General features: G+C 35.8%; 1 protein-coding gene across 2 annotated transcripts in view; it reads right to left on the bottom strand.

Annotated features, from left to right (window-relative positions):
- Positions 1-211: 211 nt before the first annotated feature.
- Sepsecs (Sep (O-phosphoserine) tRNA:Sec (selenocysteine) tRNA synthase) overlaps positions 212-25,164 on the bottom strand; it is a 38,873-nt gene continuing 13,920 nt past the window's right edge. For both annotated transcript variants that reach the window (XM_015482002.2, XM_048784284.1), the window contains 5 exons: positions 19,700-19,829; positions 19,477-19,568; positions 7,827-7,920; positions 6,193-6,283; positions 212-4,815 (listed from right to left, as the gene is read on the bottom strand). In XM_015482002.2, the coding sequence (XP_015337488.1) occupies positions 4,509-4,815; positions 6,193-6,283; positions 7,827-7,920; positions 19,477-19,568; positions 19,700-19,829 (714 nt within the window). In that variant the 3' untranslated portion in view covers positions 212-4,508. The remainder of the gene's footprint in view (positions 4,816-6,192; positions 6,284-7,826; positions 7,921-19,476; positions 19,569-19,699; positions 19,830-25,164) is intronic.

Raw genomic sequence — 25,164 nt, forward strand, 5'->3', positions numbered from 1 at the left:
AGTGATTAAGTGCCCCTGGGTTCAAACCCTACTACCAATCATCATCAAAATAATTCAGATCCCAGCTGTATATCAGTATAGGTCTAACTTTTCTTGCTGATTTCTGGGCAAGTTGATACTGATGACAAAAATCAAACAACAGGCAAGTAATTTAGTGTCAGTTATTTGTACTTTTATGTTTTATCTGTAATAATGACTAGGTAGAATAATATGAGGTACTATTAGTGTTTATTAAAAATTAATTTCATGTAATAAATTATACAATTCAATTTTATATTTAAACAGTCTACACCAAAAATATCCCAGGAAACATTTTTTTCCCTTTGATAAGACATACAGTTAGCAGGCTGACATCAGCTTCACATTCTCATGGCTAAAACTGCTCCCAATTGTACAGTGGAACATCACCTTTCCTCACACTGCTCCAGAAGCCCATGTTGACAGCACCTGACACAACAGAAGAACATTTCCAAGTTCTGCTGAAGGCCTCAGTTTGAAATGTAGAATATTAGGTGGAAAGTGACAAAGGCATTCATTAGCCCTCGACTCACCATCTTACACTGTACATAATGGACAGAATGAAAGGAAAAAGCAAGGCACAAGAGGACAAAGTAGGTAAGTCAGACCCTGGACTAGACTAGACCACAGGAATCACAAAGCAACCTGACAAAGGGAAGACTGCTGCAGGGACTCTTAAAAAAAAAACAAACAAACAACAACAACAACAAAAAAACCTGTAACAACATATTCAATCAATTCTTATCATCAAACTTTTAGGAGGTCTGAAATGATTTCTAATGAATTCAAAACTGGATTTTTCTAAAATTGCAAAAATAACCTCAGGCTCATGAATGTAAAACATAACAAAACCACGTGAGAGCTTGGCAGAAATTAGAACAAGTTAGTGGGAAAAGTAAATCCAATTTTTATGTGCAGCAAAATGTGTGTGTATTCCAAAAACTTCTCTTGAGTATAAGAGATTCGTGGATTTTTTTTTTATTGCTGTTGCTATTGTTTTCAATTGTTGATTATGAAGGGACACAGAATTTAACTCTCAGAATGAGCTAATTCATTATTAAAGCAACATCACCAGTAAAACAACAGCGGCAACAAAAACACCTTTGTTTAATTTAAATTTCACTAAAATCTATGGAAACCACAGGCATAGTCTAAAAATAAAAGCACATCTAAGCTCGTGTCTCAATGACAGTTCTTATTATGAGTTGTTAAAGAGAACCACTGCAGAATTATGTAAATTAGAATTTAATTTATATTTACCATTCTGTTCATCAAGTGCCTATTGGCTAAACAGAATTGCATTCAATAATTCATATCCTGTAACTTAATTCAACTAACACAAAAAGCTAAATAGGAAGATTTATAGTTGAACATGGGGTTCCTGAGGCTGGAATCACATATCATCCCCTTATAGAAAGACTCATCTGCAAAGGATCGAGAGCCAAAGTAAGAGCATGATTTAAAGCCCCTCTCCCTGCTCTGTAAGTGACCAAAACAAGAGTTCATGTTATTCCATTTTCTTTTCTGGGCAGACTCCTCCAATACAGCTCAGTGACTTTAAAACCCCAACTCCCAAATTTTAATCTGATGGCCTTGTTAATAAGGGACCACAAAGACAGGAGATAGAAAATTCTTCCCTATTGGCCCTGACACAGTTCAAGGGTAACAGATTATGAGGCTAGCAATTTATAGAAAGTTATGTATACACTTTTTAAGACTTTTATGTAGGTAGAAATGGGAGAGGGAAGAAGATGACCCTGGGGTGGGGGCAAAGGAAGCCTGAAGAGACAGAAGCAACACCATCCCTTCAAACACTTGGTGAGTTCTGTGACCTCAGGGTCCATGTGAAGTCAGCTGGACCAGACCTGGAATTTCAAAAACACTTGACAAGGGAGGGGGCGGTTACAGTAAAAATTACAGTTGATTTTGTGCATCAGGAACAAAATGTTTTAGCGTATCTATCACTCACCCGTGGGTTCATGTAATTTATCTTCAATTAGTTATTATCTATTCAGCAGCTGAAGCCCAAGAACTGCTGATGCACTGCAGATGAAGAGATGTGCTCGACCCTTGACTCTGGCCTTTCTTAATCTAAATGATGACCACACGGTATAGATCACTCGCTCTACAAAGCAGTTTTGGCTCACACGCAGGGCACGCTGCACTGCCAGCACTTACATCTGCAGCATCGCTCTGGTCCCATCTCGGACTCCAAGGGTTGGTTTGTGCCTGGTTCATCTTTGTTGGTTCTACAATTTAGTCCCAAATTCACACAGAAAACATTATGTAACTTTGCAACCCAGTATTTACTCCTTTGGAATGAATTCTTGTAATTGAAATGCGTGAAACCCCCAAATATAATAGATTTTAAAATAACCTTTATAATATTTATATGAGCTAAGTATTTCATCTAAACCCAGTTTTGACTTTTAAGGCTATCAAGCCAGTGTCTGAAGCATTCTGACTTAGACATTAAAGGGAGTGGCCTCTGCCCAAGTTCGTGTTTAAAAGGATCTAAGATAATGCACACATCACCAACATACCAGGAAACTTTCTCGAACAGTTGACATCACCAAATCAGGAAAATTACAACCTGTAAGTCAACACAGTGTCTCCCACTGTAGTTTGAATGTATGCTGAAGGGGATGTTAATAAGTAGTATCTTACTTTAAAAACAGGTTTCTCTTTGGATTAGGACATAGTCAAATTGAATTAATCTTTACTAAAGGAGTTTTCTAGAGCTTTCAATATGCCATGAGCAGGTCTGCAAAAGTGTTTCCCAAATTATTTGTCTACAGGACCTTCCCCCCTCCACGTCCCCCCATACACACCACCCCCCAGCATCTCTCAATTGAAAAAATGCTTCACAGAACAGGTTTTGGGAAACATGGCCTTGGCAAGGTAGTGTATTCAGAGGCTTCATCAACTCCTTAGGCTTTGAGACATTAGTCAATTTCTTAAAATTAATAAAAATCATTGTTAAGTCAATAAACCTGGAATTTTAGACTCAGAATATGAGTATATGGGCACAGAAAAGAGTAATACATCCATTTATCATACAACATAACTTTTACCTTCCTAGCAAAAATATGTTACAAAATACCCTTGGTTAGCCAATCTTGATGGTGGCTGAGCACACACCTGAGCAAACTAATCAATATACAAGTTTGTTTAAAGCAAAAACAGCAAGTGAAATAAAGTTTTCACTTGCCCAAATGGAAAAATGTGCAAGTTCCATAAAGAACAATTTATAATGACATGTTTAGAACTCGTTACCCTAGTTATCACTTAAGGTTCTCTATGCAGTATAGTTGATAAAATTTCTAGAGCTAGCTTCTTGGAGGACAGTCATGTGTTGCTTAATGATGGAGATGTGGTCTGAGATCATTAGTGGAGCTGTTAAGTGAACATGAAAGTAATAGTTACACAAACCAAGATGGCTGTGGGCTTGGTGGAATACTCTTGTAATCCCAGTGACTCAGGAGGCTGAGGCAGGAGGATCACAAGTTCAAGGCCATCTCCAACAATTTAGTGAACCCGTTTCAAAATTAAAAATGAAAAGGACTGGGGATGTAGCTCAGTGGAAAAGTGCCTCTGGGCTCAATCCTCAGTACCACCAAAAAAAAAAAACCCAAATGGATATGATGTCGCTAGGTAATATAATCTTATGGAACTACTATCTAACATGTAGTCCCTTGCTGTCATCATGCAGCACATGACTGTAACTACTGCATAACTAAGGTTGTTATGGAAAACTCCTCTACATTTGAGGATTTCATGGATTTCAGAGTATTGTGTCTCAACTTCAGCATCACTGACATCTTAGACTGGTTAATTCTGTTCCAGGAATTGATGCATTCATTACAGGATGCTGAGCAGCACCCATGGCCTCTCCCACCAAATGTCAATAATATCCCACCAGCTGCAACAACCAAAAATGTCCCTAAACATTGCTTAGATATAAGCAAATCATCCCCAGTTGAGAACCGCTGCTCTGGCATCTAAATGGAAGTTTACGTCTTGCCTCTGCTCCTTTGATAAGGTCTCTTACAGGCATGCTGTGACACCTGAGGGAAGGTTCAATAACAGCAGCATTAGAGATTCTGTATGATCAGAAATATAAGTGATTTGTGAATACTGGAGAATGGTTAGGAAGAAGCACTCTACGTTTCAAAGAGAATTAGAGGTGATTTTACAGTGATTATATTTCTATGAATTATCTGAACCATGATGCTTAATTGACAAATATTCTAACAATTAGAAAAATGCTAATTGCATATTTTAACCTGTCAAGAATCAAAAAGATTGAGGCAGTCTAAAAATAAAAAACAGCAACCATCAAGAGCTAACTCAGACCACAGTCTAGTCCTCAACTGAATATTCTCTATAAAATTCTCAATTCAAAAATTTCAGTTCCTTTCTTTAAACTGCCTTTATGTACTGTAGCCATACCATTTCTTTCAAATTATCAAAAAGAAACATCTCACACATCATGAAGAAGTATCCTGATACGTATCAAGAAGTACATTATCTAGTTTTAAAGCCATTTCTTCAATATCCACATCTTTAGTTTTGTCATAATTGTCAACTACAGATACATCGCTGTCCTTCTTTCCTTCTTTCCTTAGTGTCTTTAAACATCTGTCAAGTCTTTTTATGAACAAGTCCACATCCTGTATCTTCATTCCGATGGCTGCTGCAGCATTGAGGTAAGCACAAGGGTAATTATCTGTATGGGACATAAAGCCACTGAAAGTGTAGCCACTCACAGTTTGCACAGACCCAAGAGGCACAACCCTGAAAGGGAAAAGATTTATCAATTTAATGTCTGGTGATGTTAACAGAATGTCACCCATAAACAAGATATTTGTCTTACTAAGCCGTTCATCTATTAAGAGGCTTAAAAACAGCAATAAATCATGGCCTATGCAAATGGATTGTCAGCCTTAAAATGAAATTATATAATACACTGCTATTTTACATTAAAAAGTCCTGCCTGATGATTACTATTTATTTATCATCTATAAAAGAACAACAAGCTCTAGGAATCTCAAACATTTTTACATCTTCAAAGTAGAAAAAGAAAGCAAATTGTTTTTGTGCCAAATCTGGAATCTGAATTCATACATAGACACTTTAAGTCAAACCACTTTAACTGTAGTGTGTCCCCTCAAAAAATCAACAAACTAAAATTCTAACTATCTGATCAGTGCTATGCAATACAAAGCTTTACAGCAATGAGCCAGAAGAAATGATGTAACCACTTACAATGGGGTGCAGATCAGCAAACTGCAATACTGAGCTCTGGCCCATGCATTTACTAAGCTTGACTTCACAGGCATACGAAGATAAAAGCAGATTTCTAATCTTTTACCTTTTTTTTTTTTTTTAAGAAGTCAATAAATTAAGATCAACCTAAATATAAAGACAAATACCAGCAATACTGAAAGTCAGGTCAAGAAAAACATTTTGGAAAAAGCATTTGTCAAAACTGTATTGCATACAGATAAGAGTTTATCAAAGTATAAGCTAAATTAATCTAAGATTTTCTTCTTTCAAAAAAGCTGTCCTTTGATGTGAAATTTCTACCCTCTGGTAGAGTGAAATTCTTTAACAGAAGTATGTGAAGAAAAGCATTTAGAGCAAGATACTTATTTTCAAGACATTTTTCTCTGACTTCAACAAATTTATCATGCTAAATGAGATTCATTTTCATGCTAAGTATATATTAGAGGAAAAAAGTACATGTTTCCAAGGCAGTACTTAGGCAAGAATTCCATAACCCTTTTTAGTTTAGGAAACAGCCATTTCTTTAGCAAAATTTCACTTGAACTTAGTAATGACTTATTTCTAATATCATATATGATATCAATGAAAAATCATCTAACAAAGGAAATAGGCAAAAAACTGTAGAGAGAAGAATGAAACTGTTTCTATATACTATTAAACAAGATTCATATCTTTCTGGGACTATTTCAAGTCTAGAAAGTCTTCAGGTACAACTACTATTCTTACAGATTCTCCATCTCATCATTCTTTGAGTACACAATGAATTCTCAGGCATAGTTTAGCATATATTTAGGAGGGGGGGGCTACTGTAGAAGAAAAGTATTTTATTAGACTTAACTTGGAAAGCCATTAAATATCCTAAGTATCTTTTAAAATTACTCTTACCTGGCTCCAGAAACCTGTCTGGTAAAAAGCATTGAGCCAAGCTGAGTGACAGCTCTATCCTGGTGTTCATCTAGTGTCTTAAGTGTCACAGCTGAAAAAGAAAAAAAATATCCCTGTAAGCTCTGGTTTACTAGCACCAAAAAAAAAAAAAAAAAAAAAAAAGATACTTCTTATTCAGTGTCTGTCAAGTGGCACATCACTTTAAAATGCACTTAATAAGGGATTTGTTTGAATATCAGACAAACATAGTTTTATGTGAATTAATATGGTCACAACCAGGAACAGAATTTCCACATTGCCTTCCCCAAAAGTGAGTTTTTCCAACTCAATAGATGATGCAATGACAAGATTGGTAATGGTTGTTTATTCAAACTCATCCAAGTTTTAATAACTTGTAAAATGAGAATATGGGAGATTGTTTAGTACATATTTAAGACTGTAAGATCAACTTCTTATGGAAATGATCCTTCTGAGAGTATGGGGGTAAACTGTGGACATGCCTGAAGGCTGACTGACTAGATACTTTACAAACATAACCTCGACCAATTTTAACAATTTTGCATGTGAGGGATAATTATCTCTATTTTAGAGATAGGGGAAAAACTGATGAGAGGCTAGCACACAGCAGAATTGATATTCTGATATCCCAAACCAGCTTCTGCCTACCAGCAAGGGATTGGGATAATATTACGTTGGTGCCCACAAAGGTTTTCCACAGAAGCCTATTCTTAAAAAGGCTGCAGTTGCAAATGATTCACTTTCCATACTACTATGCTATATAAATATACATATATATTCACCAATTAAAGGGGTAATTATGAAGTTTGTTAGTTAAATGCATAATTCTATATTACCATTTTCTCTTTATACAGATTAAGCTGGGCATGGCGGCACAGCCTGTAATCCTAGCAGCTCGGGGGGCTGAGGCCTGAGAAGGATTGCGAGTTTAAAGTCAGCCTCAGCAACTTAGCAAGACCCCAAGCAACACAGTGAGACCCTGTCTCTAAATAAAGAAGATCTAGGGATGTGACTTAGTGGTAAAGTGCCTCTGGGTTCAATCTCTGGTACAAAAAATAGATAGATGGATGGATAGATACAAACACACACGCGCGCGCTACGTAAGCTAAATACAGATTTCTCTTAAGTAATAACATTTTTAAAATAATAAGAAAAACTTTAATTTCTGATATGTTGATATTGCTAAGTGGAGAGAGTTTTACTTATTTATTTAAGTCTGTGGTACTGGGGATCAAACTCAAGGATTCTGTTATACTAGACAAGTGTTTCACCACTGAGCTTCACCCCCAATCCTGGAGAAAGTGTTAATTATTTAGAGTTATTACTAGTGACCAAGGTATTTTGGTTAGAAGCAAGACTTAAATTATTACTTTATGTATATTCACTATAAATATCATAGTGAAAAAAAGGATTCACTGATCCTGATTCAGTGGATAGATTTTATTTTTGAAATAATTAAAGCAATTCTAAAGGTTAAATTTTTTAAATTTACGAATTAATACTGCAATAAATTCAAAATAGCATGTAGACAAAAAGAGTTCTTTTGCTGTAAAGACCGATTTCTTCCTAAGGAAGGATAAGAAGTAGGGATTTTCTTTTTGTAAGGAAAAAATTACCTAATGAAATGGGATTGTGAGGTGTCTGCAATAATCTTTCACTGTAGGCTTCTGACAACTTCTTTAGTTGACTGGACAAATATGAAAACATTTCCTGCAATAACAAAACGTCACATTTAAAACAAATCGAATAAATATTGCAACTCATTAGTTGTATTAATACGAAATCTGAGTGTATGAAGTGTGTGCTATAAATTACTTCATTATGTGCCCTCCTTTGCCACATATAATGAGATTCAAAGCTGCCATAATCATCAGAAACCATAGGATTTAGGTAAAGGCAAAAAAAAAAAAAAAAAATCCCAGCCCCCTTCCTGCCCTGGGGCTATGACCTGCCCATACCAAATCCATCTCTTCAGAACCTCCAGAGGTACCCACTCTAGTCTAGGACCCAATCAACTCCACCCCTTGACATGGCAGAAGAGTCCATGTGGTTTCTCTGCTTACTCCTCTGCCCTCCACAATCTTCTCTATACACAGCCAGAGTGGCTTTCAAATGCATAAACTAATTCCCACCACTCCTCTCATGACTTTCTCCTGTAATCATAAAAACACCACTCTCAACTCCAAGGCCCCACATGATGTAACCCAGCAACATAACCAACCCAGTGACTGTCATCCCCCACTCCACTGTCCACCATCCTCCTTTGCAACCCTTTCCTGTCTGACCTTTATTATTTGCTTCCCCCACATTTCCCAGATAACTCCTTAAGTGGCCCAAAACCTTTTGTCACATCCTAAGGAGACCTTCCTTTGTTACTTCTTTATTAAAATAGCTCGACTTTCCCCACCCTCAATTCCCAATCTCCCTCTAATACTATTATCTATTTTGTTTTCTTCACTATACTTACTACAATCTAAAATTATCTCATTTATTTGCTTATTTGAATATTGCCTATTACTACCTATCAGAATGGAAAAACTCCTTGGAAGTACGAGCTTTTTCCACTATTTCCCCAATACCAAGTGAAATATGCCAGGCTGTAGTATGCAAGTTAAGAGGTAAGTGAAGTGAGGTTACCATGGTGGTGTTGGTGGTGGGTTGTTTTTTTGTTTGTTTGTTGTTTTTGTGGTGCTAGGGATTGAACCCAAGGCCTCAGACACACTAGGCAAGTGTTCTACCACTGAACTATATCCTCAGCCTTAAAAGTATTTCCTTTAAATCACATAAAGTTAAAAATTGTCCTAGTCCAAAGTAAACTGATATCCTATAGCTGAAAATATAATAAAAATGTCTGTCTTGTTAGTGTAAAATGTCCCATATAAAGTGGGACAGATACTTAAAAATAAATTTTAAGTTGGCAATTATTTGAACCAAAATTTTACTCTGTTTTCTTCATATGGCCTTGGGATGGGTGTTCAAATGAAAACCTGCCCAAGTATATCTGCAGGTGAATCAACCCATTTGCACTGGTCCTCCATCCACAGTTAAATCATATAAACTTGAAAGATATACCAAACAGCCAAAGCCAACAGAGTACCCAAGTAGAGACAGCAGGAAATCACACCTCTGCAACCTCAAAGGCCATAAGAACTTCTTCTGTTTGAACTCTTATCTAAGAGTTAGATACTCTAGCTGGGCCCCAAAAGGCCTTTTTCATGTCTAAAGCACCTGGATGACTAACTCCATCTTTTATTAGGCAAAAATTAAAAGAACAGGAAAATTCCTTCCAATTATTAGTCTATTTATGACCACAAACATTTTACCCTTGTCAAGAGTGTGCATTTTATATTCTCACCTAAAATATATTAAGACAAAAATCATTCTTAAATTTTAGGATACTTTATAAAGATTAATTCTAAAACAGGTTAACATCTACAACTGCCACACTTAATGAAGCTATCAGTAATTATTACTATTACATGTGATAAGACTTTCTCTTTTGCCATTAAGAAAAGTATAGAGAAATATTTAAGGAGGCAAATATTATTTTCAGAAATGGGAAAAAAATGTTATAGGCATCTCTTCTTAGATAAAGATTTCTTGGTTCCATCTTACACCAATATTCCAAACTCCTTCAGAAGGTGAAATATAAAATATTTAAATGGAAACAATATGTCAACAGTTTTTAAAGCAATTGGAACAATTCATAATTTTTCAGTACCATGTGAGTCTTAACAAAAGGTAGAATTCCTGGGTTTCACTTATATATTTTCAACTACTATAAAGTACCTAGGTCACTAATTTAAGTGCTCTGTATATTTTTTATTAACACTGTCACATGTTTTCATTTAGCTATTAAATGCTGATCTTATTCATCTATTATTATTCACTGAAGTCTTAATCTGCATCTAATTCTCCCTTACTCTCAAATTCATCAATCTCTCTTAAGCAGAAACAAATCTGACAGCTGGGAAACACCCTTTTCAGACCACTGTGTGTGTCCCTTCCAACACCAAAACCACCCCCGCCTTTCATTTATCCTTAAGCATTTATTAATGAAGCAAAGTTTTCTCCAGTTTATATATTTTAGTGGTAAAGATCAATTTAAAATATCATTCTATCTGGCTAGGTTACCACATTAAACACCAATGTGGTCACATTTGTAAATTAAGAAGAAGTTAATGAGTACTTAGTTTGTATTGAATTAGCTATTTCTGAAAAAAATAGGAACTGTTTCCTTAGTAACCCCCTAGAGTGTGCTTTTAAACTTACTGATGCATACATGACTATTAAAAAACTGAATTTGCCCAATGTTCAATTTCTAATACTCTAATAAATTAATTTTAGCCAGTTCCATCAATTGATAATACTGCCAAAATTCAATTTTAACTATAACTAATATTACAATTCTTTAGACTACAAAGATAACATTGAGGTAACCAAATCATACTAGTATGAGAATAATTAGATTAAAAAAGAAGAGTATTTTCAAATCAAGTTTACATTCAACAGAAAATATTTATAGTATCTCTACACTGTGTAAAGGGTTATGATCGGCAAACCAATGAACAAAGAAGCTTTAAATATTTTAAAGGTACAATGCATTGAATTCTACAATATTCCATGTACTAAGGTCCTAAATGCTCTCCTATTAATATCACTACATTTAAAAAATATCTTTTAGGAAATTGTACTATTCTACTACACTAATACTTAGCTAAGCAGTTTTTTACCTGATATATTAAAGGTACTACAGAACCTGCACTATTTTTTGCTACGATTAAATCCATAACTGACATTTATTACAAAATACTTCTATAAAGGAAGAAATTTATAAGCAACCCAAGCAAATGTATATAGAAGGATCTTACTTAAAAGAAATGAAATATTATTGATTTTCTATGTCCTTTGTGCTGTATATAACAATTTTAAAAGACTTTCACTAGAGATAAACTGAACTGTATGCCTAAATGCTAATGTCAGCTATATTTCTAGAATAAAAATACAAAACTTACACCATAGTTCAAGATGTTAATGGAAAATAAGTTGAATTATATTAAGCATTATCTTTCATATGGCCTTTTGCAAGCTGATTTGCAGTCATGAAACCCGACATCCAGACTATCCCTCCCCATAATCCAAAGATGTGCATAACAGCTAAATATTAAAGGAAAGGGTCTCAAGTGATGATGTCTTTTGAAACATACTGTTTCATGTTCTAGGATAAAATAAAAATGGTACTTCAGATATTATTTCATTATCTCCTAGAACGGATAATAAATCAAAACAGAAACTTGACGTGTAGTCTAACATCTCGTCGATGACCTGAACACATGGATGGATGACACTGCAGGTACATTTTCACACACACTGATGTCCACATTTGAGGCAAACAGTACTAAATATGATGTACTGTTGTCCATGGCTGGCCAGTGCCAAGGATCCGCAAGGGCTTGCCTCTGAGGCAAAAACACTGCTCAAATGGTTGAGGCTTCATATCCAGGCCTGAAATCTGACACTTTTGGATATTTAACTGTACTACTTTTAGAGCTGCAAATTTACTCATGTTTCCAAATTTTGCTCTGTTACAGGACACTGAGGTTGTATCTGGTGATCCCTTAGAACTTAGTTTGTCCTCCAAGCTTCAGCTCACAAATTCTAGCCTCTGAAGCAGCCATTCGGCTGTCATTCTTCTTCTGTACTTGGCCAATTCAGCAGATGTTTGCAACAATAAATGATTACCTGCCTGCCCTGTTCAGCAAAGCACTTTTATAAAAGGAAAGCTAAGCAGAATAATGGTTTTCTCTGGAAGCAAAACAAAGTGAGGATAAACTTCTAAGCCAGATCTTTCTTTTTGCATAGAAAAACTCGAAAGAAACAGTCTCTTAAATTTTAACCTCTTTCCTTAAAGTTGTCTTTTCCATTAAAACTCCTGGTCATCTCTCCCCTCAATGAAGCAGATGTGCTGCTCAGGAAGGGCCTAAGGGCAAAGAGGCTCAATTCGCACACAAAGTCCCACTTTCTCTGATCCTTTCACCCTTCAAAAAGGAAAGCTTGAGAAGAAATGGCTTCAAGCTGAGTTCTTGTCTGTCTCTGCTGTGAAAAAGATAAAGCCTTTCCTGAAGAGAGATAGCTAGATGAAATAACCTCTAAAAATATCATTGTGGTGAATAAGGGCACAGAATAAAAAGAAATACGAAGTTTTCCTTTAACACTCCTTTTTTTAGTAGGCATAACACCAATAATATAAAAAGGAGCTCACGGTGATGGTATATAAATAGCTCTGGCTGGAGCAAAATAGCTTTGCCTCAGCTTCTCCAGAGCTGAACCAATAAACTATCACGATTAAATTTTCACAGTTCAAAACCAAGTCCATTTATACACAAAGAGGTTTTATTTCTGCAACAAATCCAATAAAGAAACAATATTTATGCTACATATATGCAATTATGGTTTATGGAGGACATCCACATTTTTCAACAGAAAGACCTACCTACTGAATGAAGTTGTTAAAGAGCTAAGTTTTATTTATAACAACAGTTCTCAAACAAGTATTTTAACACTTAGAAAACTACTCTTATAGATAATCCGTTTTAAATAAATTCTACACATAGAAGTTTAAATAAAACCAATTATTACATTAGAGAGGCTTTGAGGCTTTTTTATACCTCCACTAGACAGAGTAGGAAGGTCACAAGATCAATCATCATCTTATGGCTCAATACCTTGCTTGGAGTGATCGATCACACCCTGGGCACTGAACAGGTGACTGCAATTGGGAGAAGACAGTGTTGAGAAAGCAAGCGCGAGGGCTGGTGCATCACCAGACCTCGGTCTCCACAGCAGGTCTGGTACTCAGCTCTGTGCTCAGTCCCTGGGCAAGTGCTGAACCCCTCTAGCCACAATTTCATGTGTAAAATGGGGATAGTCTTACCTCAATAAATTGTGGTGGAAATAACCAATATAATCAACCTAGCACAGTTGCTGACATACAGCAGACATTCATACAAACCTCAGTTCCCTGCCCACCTACTTTTACCTTAGTCTCAAGAGCTTTCAGGATAAAAACAAAAACTGGGGCTGCGATGATGCTCAGTGGTAGAGCACATGGTTAAGAGGCATGAGAACATGGGTTCAATCCCCAGCACCAAACCCACAACCCTAACATTACCTGGCAGATCTCCTCTAGATATGTGCTAACACACAGGAGTGACAGTGATGTTCTTGTCCTGTCCCTATTTATTCTACTCTACTACCTGTATCTAGATAAAAGGAAAAGAACAAAGCTCTGAGTGTTACAAAGAGGTTACCTCTTGACATCTGAGATGAAGCCATCCAATCCATGAATACCACTTGAACATGAAATCCCTCCCATAGTGTTTACTCAACGATAACAAAGAAGAAAGTCCACAAAAAGCTGAACTGCGATGCCTGCTGGGTCCCTCAGTAGCTGAGCTACATATTCTTGCAGGTCCTTCTCAAAGCAAGAGCATTTTCACTCATGCTAAGCAAACTGTACACACACTGGGTACCACTGAATAGCTGAATGTTTAAAAGTCAAACCCTAAATATGAAAAGACAAAAGAACCAAAACATAAAAGAAATTCTTACGGTTTCAAGAAGGTGACAGAACATCCCTAACACATCAACAATTCTAAAATCCTGAAATGAGAAAAGTAGGCAGGAGATACTATGCCCAGAGGTACAATGCCTGTTAAACACCATTTAACTCATTTCTTTCAAGCAATTTACCTAGGTCCATATAAGCAATGAAATACTTCCTCTGTGTAAAACAAGGGACAACTAAGAAATATTCCACTCAGGTGTCCCAAAAACTCTTTGCCAGTTCACTTAACAAGCATCTACTTGTTATTAAGCATCTGATGAGCATCTACTATATATCACATAAAGGATACTAAGAACAGAGGGACAAATGGCAAACTCCATGGTGGCACTAGTCTACCAGATCACCTGGATTGCTTGATGAGTAACCAAGTTAGGCATTTCATTTCAGATAATGGCAGATTTTTAGACGTGTGCACTCAAACTATCACTTTAATGTGCTAATTAAATAATTTTAATACAAAATTACTCAAGGTTTATATATATTACACAAATATTTCATACTATTATTATTCACAATTTAAATTCAAGAACAAAAGCAAGAAATACTACACAGCATGCATATTTAGCATTTTAAAATGACAGCATGTAAAAGTCATTTTAAGGATTTTTAAAGATTTTTAAAGCTATCTATATGATAAAGTGTATTTTAAAAATGATTAAAACTGTAAAATGTTCTTATCAGGAAAAATATATTCCACTTATTTCGTTTGAAAATGGATCTTAGCAAAATTTGCCAAATAATCAATATAAAACAAAAAGTAACTAAGAAAAAATACTGTAGAAGATAAAACAGATAACAAGTTACATTTTCAAGCTTTGATATTTAGGATAATTAAGTGGTCTATCTAAAATGCCATAAACTATTATCTATATAAGTATTAAAATGCTGTGACACTGCGTGTTTCCAAGTTTCTATTATACATACAAATGACCTGTGTATGCCCTAAAACAACAGGTTTATAATTTGGGTGTGTATCACAGGAGGGAAATCTGTTTAAAATGCAGCTGTCTGAGCCCTACTCCAGACCTACTGAATCTGAATCTACCCTAAAAGAAAACTAATATTTACAAAGTGATCCAAAACATCAACCCTCTGGTGGGTGCACAATACTTTGCTTTCTAGTCACAGTTTAAAATACCCTTTCAAGTTCTACAGTTGTGCTGGCCAACAATGCTAGCTTACGAACACAACATGAATATTAATAAATAAATGTACAAACTGATTTTTTTTTTTTTTGGTACCAGGGACGTTTAACCACTGAGCCACATCCCCAGCTGTTTTGAGACACAGTCTCACTAAATTGCTGAAGCTGGCTTTGAACTTGCAATCCTCCTGCATGAGCCTCCTGAGCCACTGGATTACCAGTGTGTGCCACCACACCCAGCACAAATTGCACTTTTGCAGAATAGATATCACCTCTTCGGAGAGGTCTTCCAGAGTTGCTTTGCAATGGATGTTCTCATATATGCTGCTTTTCCTTTCAAAATTCTCATCAGATCTATAATTGTTCATTTAATATCCAGACTTCCCTTAAACTATAATTTCCATGAGAGTATAAACTGTTTCAGTTTTGTCTGTGAGTTTAACCTTAGGGTCTATGCATAAATGTTTGAATTAATAAATGCATAAGCAGGGCCAGTACTGCTAAAGAAATGTGGGATCAAATTATAAACAGTCAGGATGGCAGGCTAAGGAGTCTGACTTCTGTCTTACAAATAACAGAAAACTGAAAGCAGAGTAACTTGAAGAAAACTATATTTTAGAATATTAATCTGGTATCACTCTACAATATGACATGTAGTCATACTGCAAATTAAAGTCAACATGACAAATCAGCCACAACTGAGGATCAGGAGAAGAGTTAGCAGGCCATTGTAGCCACCCTGCCAGGATAGTCTAAGGGTGTAAGTGAGGGAGTAACAACAGCAGAAAGGGACAAGATGTGACATGTTGAAATCATTACAAATGGCTTAATGACACAAGGAGTTGAGGATATAGGAAGAATCAAAATATCAGTGTTGGAAATCTAGTTTAAAACAGAAAAGGGAACTTATTGGTTCATCTAACAACTGTCTACAGGAAGGTATGGCTGGATCCAGAGTCTCAAATGCTTCACTTCTCTTTTTCCCTCTCATGTTCTCTAGTCTCAAGAAATCTCTTTTGGCACAGCCAAAAACATGGCAGCTGATAACCATAAAACCATCCTTAAAACTTGCTATGTGCAAAGCAAGAGGCCCTTTATCCCTGGAGGATCCATAAAACTTACTGGCAGGACTCATCTTCCACATACCTACCGATGAACCAAGCTAGCCACATCACATGCCCACAGCTATGAAAGAGAAGGAAGGAACACTGTGACTGATCCACCAAGACTACCTGCATTAGTGGGAGCTGCTGCCCAAGCATAGCAATTCTACACGCGCAAATAACATATATTCCCTCTAAAATATAACTGTACTTTATTTTGGCTGGAATAGCTAAATTTATTCATTGTTTTTGCCTCCTTTAGATTTTAGTAGACCTAACTCTTCAGAGTCATAGCTATATGTAGCTACACAGCTACCAGCTAGCAGGCTAGACTATACAAAAAGGCAGTAGAGTCTAAAGGTTAATATGGAGAATAAGAGGCCCAACTGCCTAGATTAAATCTAATTTCACAATTTATCTCACTCATGGTACTTCTCTGTCCCATTTCCTGAGAAAATGAGGGTGACAATAAAACTTACCTCACAGAGATATTGTAAGGATTAAATGAAGACGTGAAAATGCACTTAGAAGAGTGCTTGCCACATAGTAAATGCTCAGTACTAGGTGTCAGTATTTCATATGCCCATAATGTATGTGCACATATAGATATTCACAGAGATAATATAACCCTGCACCAAGTTACACTAAGAAGGATGTTACGAGAAACTTTTCCAACAAATGGTCAAATCTTAATCTCACCCTAACTGACTGGATCCATGGTATTAGTTTCCTCCTGGAAATCCTCCCTTCACTTGGCTTCTAGAACTCCATGCTCTTAGGTGGTTTTACTAATCAACTGACAGCTCCTTCTCAATCCCCTCTGCTGTTCCCTTTTCTCTTCCCAGATCTTTTAATGTCAGAGTCACCAGAGCTCTGTTTTATTTCTACAACACTATTCACCTTCAAGTAAACCTTAGAGTTTGTGCTTTTATGTTGTTTGCTCATTGCTAATCACCCCATGTGCAACATGTGCTCCAAAAGAGCAGGCTCTCTTGGTCAGTGAATTAAGTATTTACTCAATGAAACACCCCACACTCAACTTCACTGACAAAATTTCAAGAAACATTTCACAGAAACATTTGTCCATACTTTAGACCATGCTATAAGTGGGCTTGTCACTGGGGCAAGGAGGCCTGAGATGGATGGAAATGAATATGAGGCTCCATCATCTTAAAAAGAAAAATTTCAAACTTAGAAAATGTCTAATTTATAAATTACCAATGTGCCTTATACTGACTGACTTAATTAGACCATCTCCCATGATTATAATGTCCAAAGCATTTTCCTAATGACTCCTGAGTATCTTTATATTTTAATAAACATTCTAAATTATTTTAGAAATAAAAGTGGCCTGATATATCGATATTTCTTTTATAAATAAGGAAACAAAACCTAGAAGTTCAAGTAACTTTTCCAAGGTTAAACAACTAAATTATATGATAGCTAAAACCCTTGGCATCTGAAACAACCAAACTCTCAGACAAACCAATAAGTGTAACACATACATAAACAAGAGTTGTCATCTGATGTATGGAGAAATTTCCTTGAAAGATCTGAGCTTTTCTCTTGGCTACAACAATCTATGACTATGATGTTCCTTTTTGTAGTTATTAAAACCACAGTTTTATTCTTACTGTATAAAAATTTGGTCAAATTTATTGAAGTATAATTTAAATAAAGTAAAATTTCAGGTGTCCATTTCTATGAATTTTAACAAATACACAGAGCCATGAAACTCACTCTCAAGATACAAGACATTTCATCATGCCAAAAAATCCCCTCCTTAATCCCTAACCTTTGGTAACCACAGATCTTTTTTCTGTCCCTATATTTTCTTACCTTTTCCAGGACAGCATATAAAGAAACCATACAAAATGCAGTATTTTGAGTATGGTATTTTGAGTATGGCTTCTTTCTTTTATCATAATGGTTTTCAGAGTCATAATTTTGTTGCATTATCAGTAGTTCATTCCTTTTTATTGCTCAGTATGGATATACCAGTTTGTTTATCTACTGATCAGATGATATTTCAGTTGTTTCAGGTTTGGGCAATTACAAACAGAATAGCTATACAAAAGTCTATACATGAATGTTTATAGTGATTCTGGTCAGAAATAGCCAAATCTGAAAACAGGTTCCATTTCTCTTGAGAGAAATATGTAGAAGACGGCTGGATTATATGCTAAGTTTATGTTTCACTTTGTAAGAAATGCCAGAGTTTCTTCTGAGTTGCTGTATTACTTTTCATTCTTACCAGCAATGTCTAAGAGATGTATTTGCTCATGATCTTTGTCAGCATTTGTACTGTCAGGTTTATTTTACATTAGCTGTGTAGTAGTATCTTACTGTTCAATCTGCATTTTCCTAATGACTCCTGAGTATCTTTTCCTCTTTCAAGATATACCTTAAGAAATGTCCTCACAATAAAAAGTAAACAACTTGCCCATGGACTGAATGAGTGGGAAAAAGATGACTAAAGTAAAACAGGGCATAAAATTTTTAAACTTCTGTTATTAATTCATCATAATACTGTTAGAAGACGTTGGAGATTACAGACATGTATATAAATGTTTTAAATTATGTAAAGTATTAATATAAATCTAAGGGACTACAATAGCTAATAAGTGCTAGAAAGTTAAATATACTCAAAACCTGTACCAGGACCTTTAAGCTCTCCCAAATGGAAGGTGAACAAAACACCTTAATCTGACCTGCTCTGCCAACACTGTCTGGTTCTGGAGTTGTCCTAAATAAAGCTAGTTTTTGGTACTGAAGACAAAGCCCAGTTTTTAAACATAAGTGTCACTTTTCTTCTCATAGCTGACATAGTCCAATGAGTTCAGCATTCCAAAAATGGCAAGAGAGAAATTTATTATTTTAGTATGAGAAGCTGGCCAACTTCTGACCTGGTTCTTCCTCCTAAGATTAACATCTATAACCTAAACTGTCTTCTAAAAAGAAGACTTTCCTATTTTTCCTTTAATAACCTCTATCTTTAAGTGATAAATAAAATTCATTTTACTAAATAAGATCCCCCTTGTAAAGTTTTTCTAAAATAAATAAATAATAAAAGTAAAACCACCTGTCTAATATTCCTCAGACTATCAGGATAGACCAGATGACATGGCTAATTGAAAACCACCTACAGTGGATCTAGATAAGAGTATATTCCCATATCATATATCTAAACTCCCAATGGAATGAACCAATAGGCAAAAACACCAATGGTTTGGAACACTGTTCTAGTGAATAGTTCACACACACACACACACATCAATCACAGATTCTCCAACATTTTTATGATGGATGTACAACAGAAGTTGTTCAATTTTGGTGCCCTATTTTATTCTAGTCATCCTTTTCCCTCCAGTTCACCTAAAGGGAAACCTCACCTTTCTTTCTTTTAACAGCCTCTTATAGCCATTTGATCCAAGTGATAACAAAGTAATAAGGACATCTAAAGAAGGTGAAGCTGAAGCTCTTCCTAAAATAAGAATGGACAAAACATTAAAGAGGGTATAGAGGAAGCTTTAGAGATTAATATTTATTACAGCAGTATATATACAAATGGGTTTCTGCTTGTTAGTTACCTTTTCTGAAGAATAACTTATTTACCTGGATACATCTTGCTGATTTCCTGTATGAAGGTATCATTAAAGCCAGCAATTATAGCGCCACCTACTGGGACCATAAAATTTTTGTCCAAGCTCTGAACGAAAGCATCTATTCTACCAACCCGAGCACCCTAGAATAAATAACATTTAATATTACATATTAGTTGCTAGGACAAACAACAACTATCAACGAATAATCACCACAACAAAAAATGTTAAGTAGGTGAGGTGACAGCTATGTTAATTAATATGATTTAACCACTTCATAACACATACATATTTTAAAATATTATACACCATAAATAAATACAATTATACCTTAATTAAAAAATACAAAATTAAAACAATGCATAGAAATAAAAAACAGGTCAGAGACTTTTATTATTTTTGTAACAGTGCCAGTAAAATGTTTCTAAGTCTTAAACCAAATTTTTAAATGGTGTTCTTTTTAAAGCAGTATTTTAGACTTTATATATTAATCATTCAATTCTCACAAAAACCTTGTGAAGTTGGCAGGTTTTCATTATTAGTTCAGGTGGGAATTTTACTGAAATCGAGCTCTACACCTTAAAACTGGATTCTTCCCATGCTTCTTATCTGCAATCCTTTATTTGACAATAAATGTCTACAGTGAGTCTTGCAACAATGAAGCAGTTTTAAACACCTGTTGTGAGTTCAAGAGCTGCCACTGTAACCTAATGGATTACAGCTACCCAAGCTGTCAAACAGTTAGACAGCTGAGTGTCTCTTTTTGAAGCAAGGACAATCTTATACCTTTGTAACCATTTTAAGCAACAAATTCTGCTCCCACTGCCACTCAGAAACAAGAGAGAAGCCAAATTTTAACTATCTTTTATATGTATACTCTTGGAAATTTAACAAGCAATGTTTCTACGTAATGCATGTTGCCTATATTATAATCTTAGATAATATCATTCCACTGCAAAATGAACTTCAAATGAAAATCTAGAAAAACTGAATATTTATTTACTACTAGAAATATAAAACTAAGTTCTGGTTCCCATCCAACATAGTCTGTGACCTTCTGTCTAATATGCTTCAAGTCTCTCCTCTTAAAAGTAAAGATACTATCTAAATTTCAACTAAGATTGTTTTTTTCTTCTTTATCTGTAGGCACAGATTTTCAATCTGTATTTGCAATCTACATTCCTATTAATATTATAACCACATTTGACCTTCATTTTCACACCTCCTCTCCATCTCCATATCTCAGGGAGAATGGAAGGTGCAGATAGCTGGCCTAATCAGAGAGACCAGATCCAGGCAAAAGGGAGAGGCAGCAAAAGCAGGAAAAGGGAGCAAACTAGACATAGAACTATCACGGGACTGTTTAAATCTTAACTTCCCGTTACACCTCTAATTCCCCGACAAACTGTAATTAAAGAGAACGCCACTGTATCCTAGGAAAACAGAGGGAAGCATGTAAGACCAATAGAATAATGGAAAAATACTCCAAGTTGCAGCATGTAAGAATAAAATGGCACAGAGATGCCTTTTTATTACCATTTAATTGCTGCCCAAGGCTTCCTGAAACATGAACCTCAGCCGGGAGCAGAAGTACGAGAGGAATCAGTGCACCAGACTTAGCTAGAACCCTTTATCACTAAAGTGCAGGATTCAAATGACAGCACTCTCAGAGGCAAGAAAACAGGCAGGCCAGACCCAATCTCAAGAATGGCCTAAGGACCCTATTCCCCCATTAATGATGGATGGAAAAAACACTGGGAGGATGAACTGTTGAAGCGGAGTAAGGAACACTAGAATACAGCCTATGAGGTAAAGAGCTGCCATTTATTAGTTCACTCATTTATTCATAAAGCAAATGTGTGAACACCTACCACACGGCAGACACTATTCCAGTTAACATATTAATCATTAATATTTTATTTAATTTTATTCCTGCTATCCCCAGAACCTATTCCTATAAAACAAATAATTGTTCACAAAATAACAACTGCCAGATTTACAGAGTGCTTAGTGCGTGTCAGACACTGCTCTAAGCACTTTACATTCAATACACACTTAACCTGCACAATAACATATGAGGTAGATGCTACTATAATGCCTATTTTACAGATGACAAAATTAAGCATAATGAACTTAAAGTGACATGCCCAAGATCAGCTATGATTCAAATCCTGGCAGCTAAAGCTCCTTACTGAAGGTTACCCAAGCAATCAATGCCCAGCAGGATCAGAATCTAGACGAAGAGGCCCTGTTTAAAAGAAAGAATATTATCCTATAGCATTTCCTCTCTTCCAGCCACTCAGACCAAAAGCCTAGAAGCCCTGAATTCTCATTTTCTCATATAATTCACCAGCATATTTTATAAAATCTATTCTAGAAATATGTCTGAGTCCAATAATTTCCTATCACCTGCACAGAGAATACTCTGGCCCCAGCCACCAACATATTTCACGTGGGCTGCTACGACAGCCTTCTATGCTCGCCATCCTACATTCTGCTCACCACATTCTACATCACTCTCCTGCTCCAAACCTTCCAAACAGCCATACCCCAAGTAAAATCCCAAATCCTTAGTACATCTCAAATCTCTACCACCACTATTCCCCTCATTATGATGATCTAGCCATTCTGGCCTCCTTGCTAGTCTCACACTTGCTGTAATTTTCTGTCTGGAATCTCTCTCTCTCCCTTCTTTCTCTCTCTCACTCTCTCTTCGCTTTTCATATCATTCAGGGCTCCAGTTGAAGGTTACTTTTTGAAGAGGTCTCTGGATCATTCCATATAATTCGACTCTCTTACAAATACCAGAGTATTTCTCAATATCTGCCTACTGCCTGCTTCCAAAATCAGAATGCTTCAAGAAGGAAGGATTTCCATGTATTCACAACTGCAGCACCAGCACACGCCCTAGGGCCTGGCCCATCAGTGGGAACCTAGCAAACATCTGCTGAAAAACAAACAACCAGGTCTGTGAGTGAGTGGCAGTGACATACTTCAAACTTGTAGTAAGTTGCTGCTTCCCACACTTTGGGAGGTTTACGATCCATTTGACTAAAATAATTAATCCTGTATGTGTATTTGATGCAGTACTGTATGCCATCATCCATATTCCATGAGACTCAAATCAGTCACTTTAGCAAATATAAACAGAAATGTATTTCTTGATCTGCTCAGAATTAAGTCATTCTGGGGAATTCCCTAAAAATACTTTAAGAAATCCTGACATATCATGGCTAAAACCCACTTCACCTTTGGGTTTAAGTTACCTACACTAATCCACTTCCTTATTGCTTAAGCCAACTGGAGCTTCTGCTACAGATGCCAATGACATCCCAATGGATATAAACTCTGAATAAAGAAATTAAGCAAATCAGCTACTACTATCATAATAACATGTTTCATCAAAGATGAAACTAGCAACTCAAAAATAGATCAAAGACCTAGGAATTAGACCAGAGACCCTATGCCTAATAGAAGAAAAAGTAGGCCCAAATCTTCATTATGTCAGATTATGCCCTGACTTCTTTAACAAGACTCCTAAANTAAGTCATTCGTCGGAATCCTAAATACGTTTTTTAAGAATCTTTTTTTTTTTAAAGAGAGAGTGAGGGGGGAGAGAGAGAGAGAGAGAGAGAGAGAGAGAATTTTAATATTTTATTTTTTAGTTTTCGGCAGACCATCTTTGTTTGTATGTGGTGCTGAGGATCAAACCCAGACCGCACGCATGCCAGATGGGCGCGCTACCGCTTGAGCCACATCCCCAGCCCTAAGAAATTCTTAAAACAGTTATAGCTCGCACTTCATTGATTGCCTTATTACTGCCATATTATTTTCTCAAGAAAAGACTTGCAGCTTTAGTACTTTGTTTTTTAAAGAAAAACATGGGGCTCTAGAGTCATACTGAGCTAGATGGGCTATTTTGCAGCTATGGGATCTTGAGCAAGTCACTTAAGCCCACTGAGTTTGTTTCTTCAGGTAGAGAACAGGAACAAAAAAAAAAGTACACCTTCAACTGTTAGGATTAGTTAAGAAACTTTAAAAGCCTGGCAGGATGCCTAAACACACATGGTGAGCAGGCAGTAAGTGGTATATACTGTCAGTAAGAGCTACTGGATGAATTAAAGTTGACGTTAATTACTTAGAATGTCATAAAAAATCAACCAGCACTCAATAAGACCCATGTATTTATTTGGGTTAAAGTAACAGTGCCACAGCCTTTTTTCATGAAAGCAAATTTGAGGAAAATAGAATGTTTATTTACTGCTTTTTATTTTTTTCTTTTAAAGATACATCAATTTTAAAGGTAACACAGTATCTAAAACAAAGCAATACCTGCATTTTAAAAATCCATCCACTCATCTCACAGTTTTATTCTTCTGGTTAAAATGTTAGTAAAATACCTCATAAATGCAGAGAAATGATGACAAAGCAGGGCATTATGATGTACAGCTTTATGGAGCTCAGTTTCTTTTAAGGTCTTAATCTCAGGTATGCCACCAAATTTTCTAATATTCAGAAACAGACTGTGAATACTAAAACACTGGGCACTTCTTGACTAAGTAAATAACATTCAAGTAACTGTTAAGGAATGTTAAAGTGATCATTAATTACAAAAACTTTATAAGCATGTGAAGAGAAACACAACATAAAATTTAAAATATTACTGTTGGGGCTGGACTTGTGGCTCAGTGGTAGAGTAACTGCCTAGTATGTGTGAGGCACTAGGTTCGATTCTTAGCACCACATATAAATAACTGAATAAAATAAAGGTCCACCAACATCTAAATAAATAAAATTTTAAAAATTCAATGTTAAATGTATATAATGACTATATGTAAAAAGTAATACATATAAAGAGAAAACATATACATAAAAATTATTAGTGGCATTTATAAAGGTAAGATGGTTATAAATGATCTTCTACTTTTTCTGTACTTTTCTAAATTTTAATGTCATATATTTGAATTTCAAAAGAACTGAGACTACTAAACATTAAAGAGAAGAAGAGGAAGGAGGAAAGAGAGGGGAGCAATACAAATGAGTAATTGAAACAAAATGTCTGCCAAGATTTCCAGTTTAGAAAACTGTACACCCTCCCCTTGCTTCCATACAAATTAGATATAATCTAGTCTAGAACTGTGAGAAAGCCTTAAAAAGTTAAGGAATAACAAAAATGACACCAAGCAAATGATAAAAAGAAAAATGGTGATCTGGGCTGGGATTGCAGCTCTGTGGAAGTGCTTGCCTAGCATATGGGAGGCACTGGGTTCCATTCTCAGCACTACATAAAATAAAAGTCCGTCAACAACTAAAAAAATGAAAAGAAAGAAAAAGAAAAATGGTGATCCTAGTAATGGTTTTAAGAAATCCTGACATATCATGGCTAAAACCCACTTCACCTTTGGGTTTAAGTTACCTACACTAATCCACTTCCTTATTGCTTAAGCCAACTGGAGCTTCTGCTACAGATGCCAATGA

Source organism: Marmota marmota, unplaced genomic scaffold (assembly GCF_001458135.2).
Source record: "Marmota marmota marmota unplaced genomic scaffold, marMar, whole genome shotgun sequence".
Classification (NCBI taxonomy): Eukaryota; Metazoa; Chordata; class Mammalia; order Rodentia; family Sciuridae; genus Marmota; species Marmota marmota.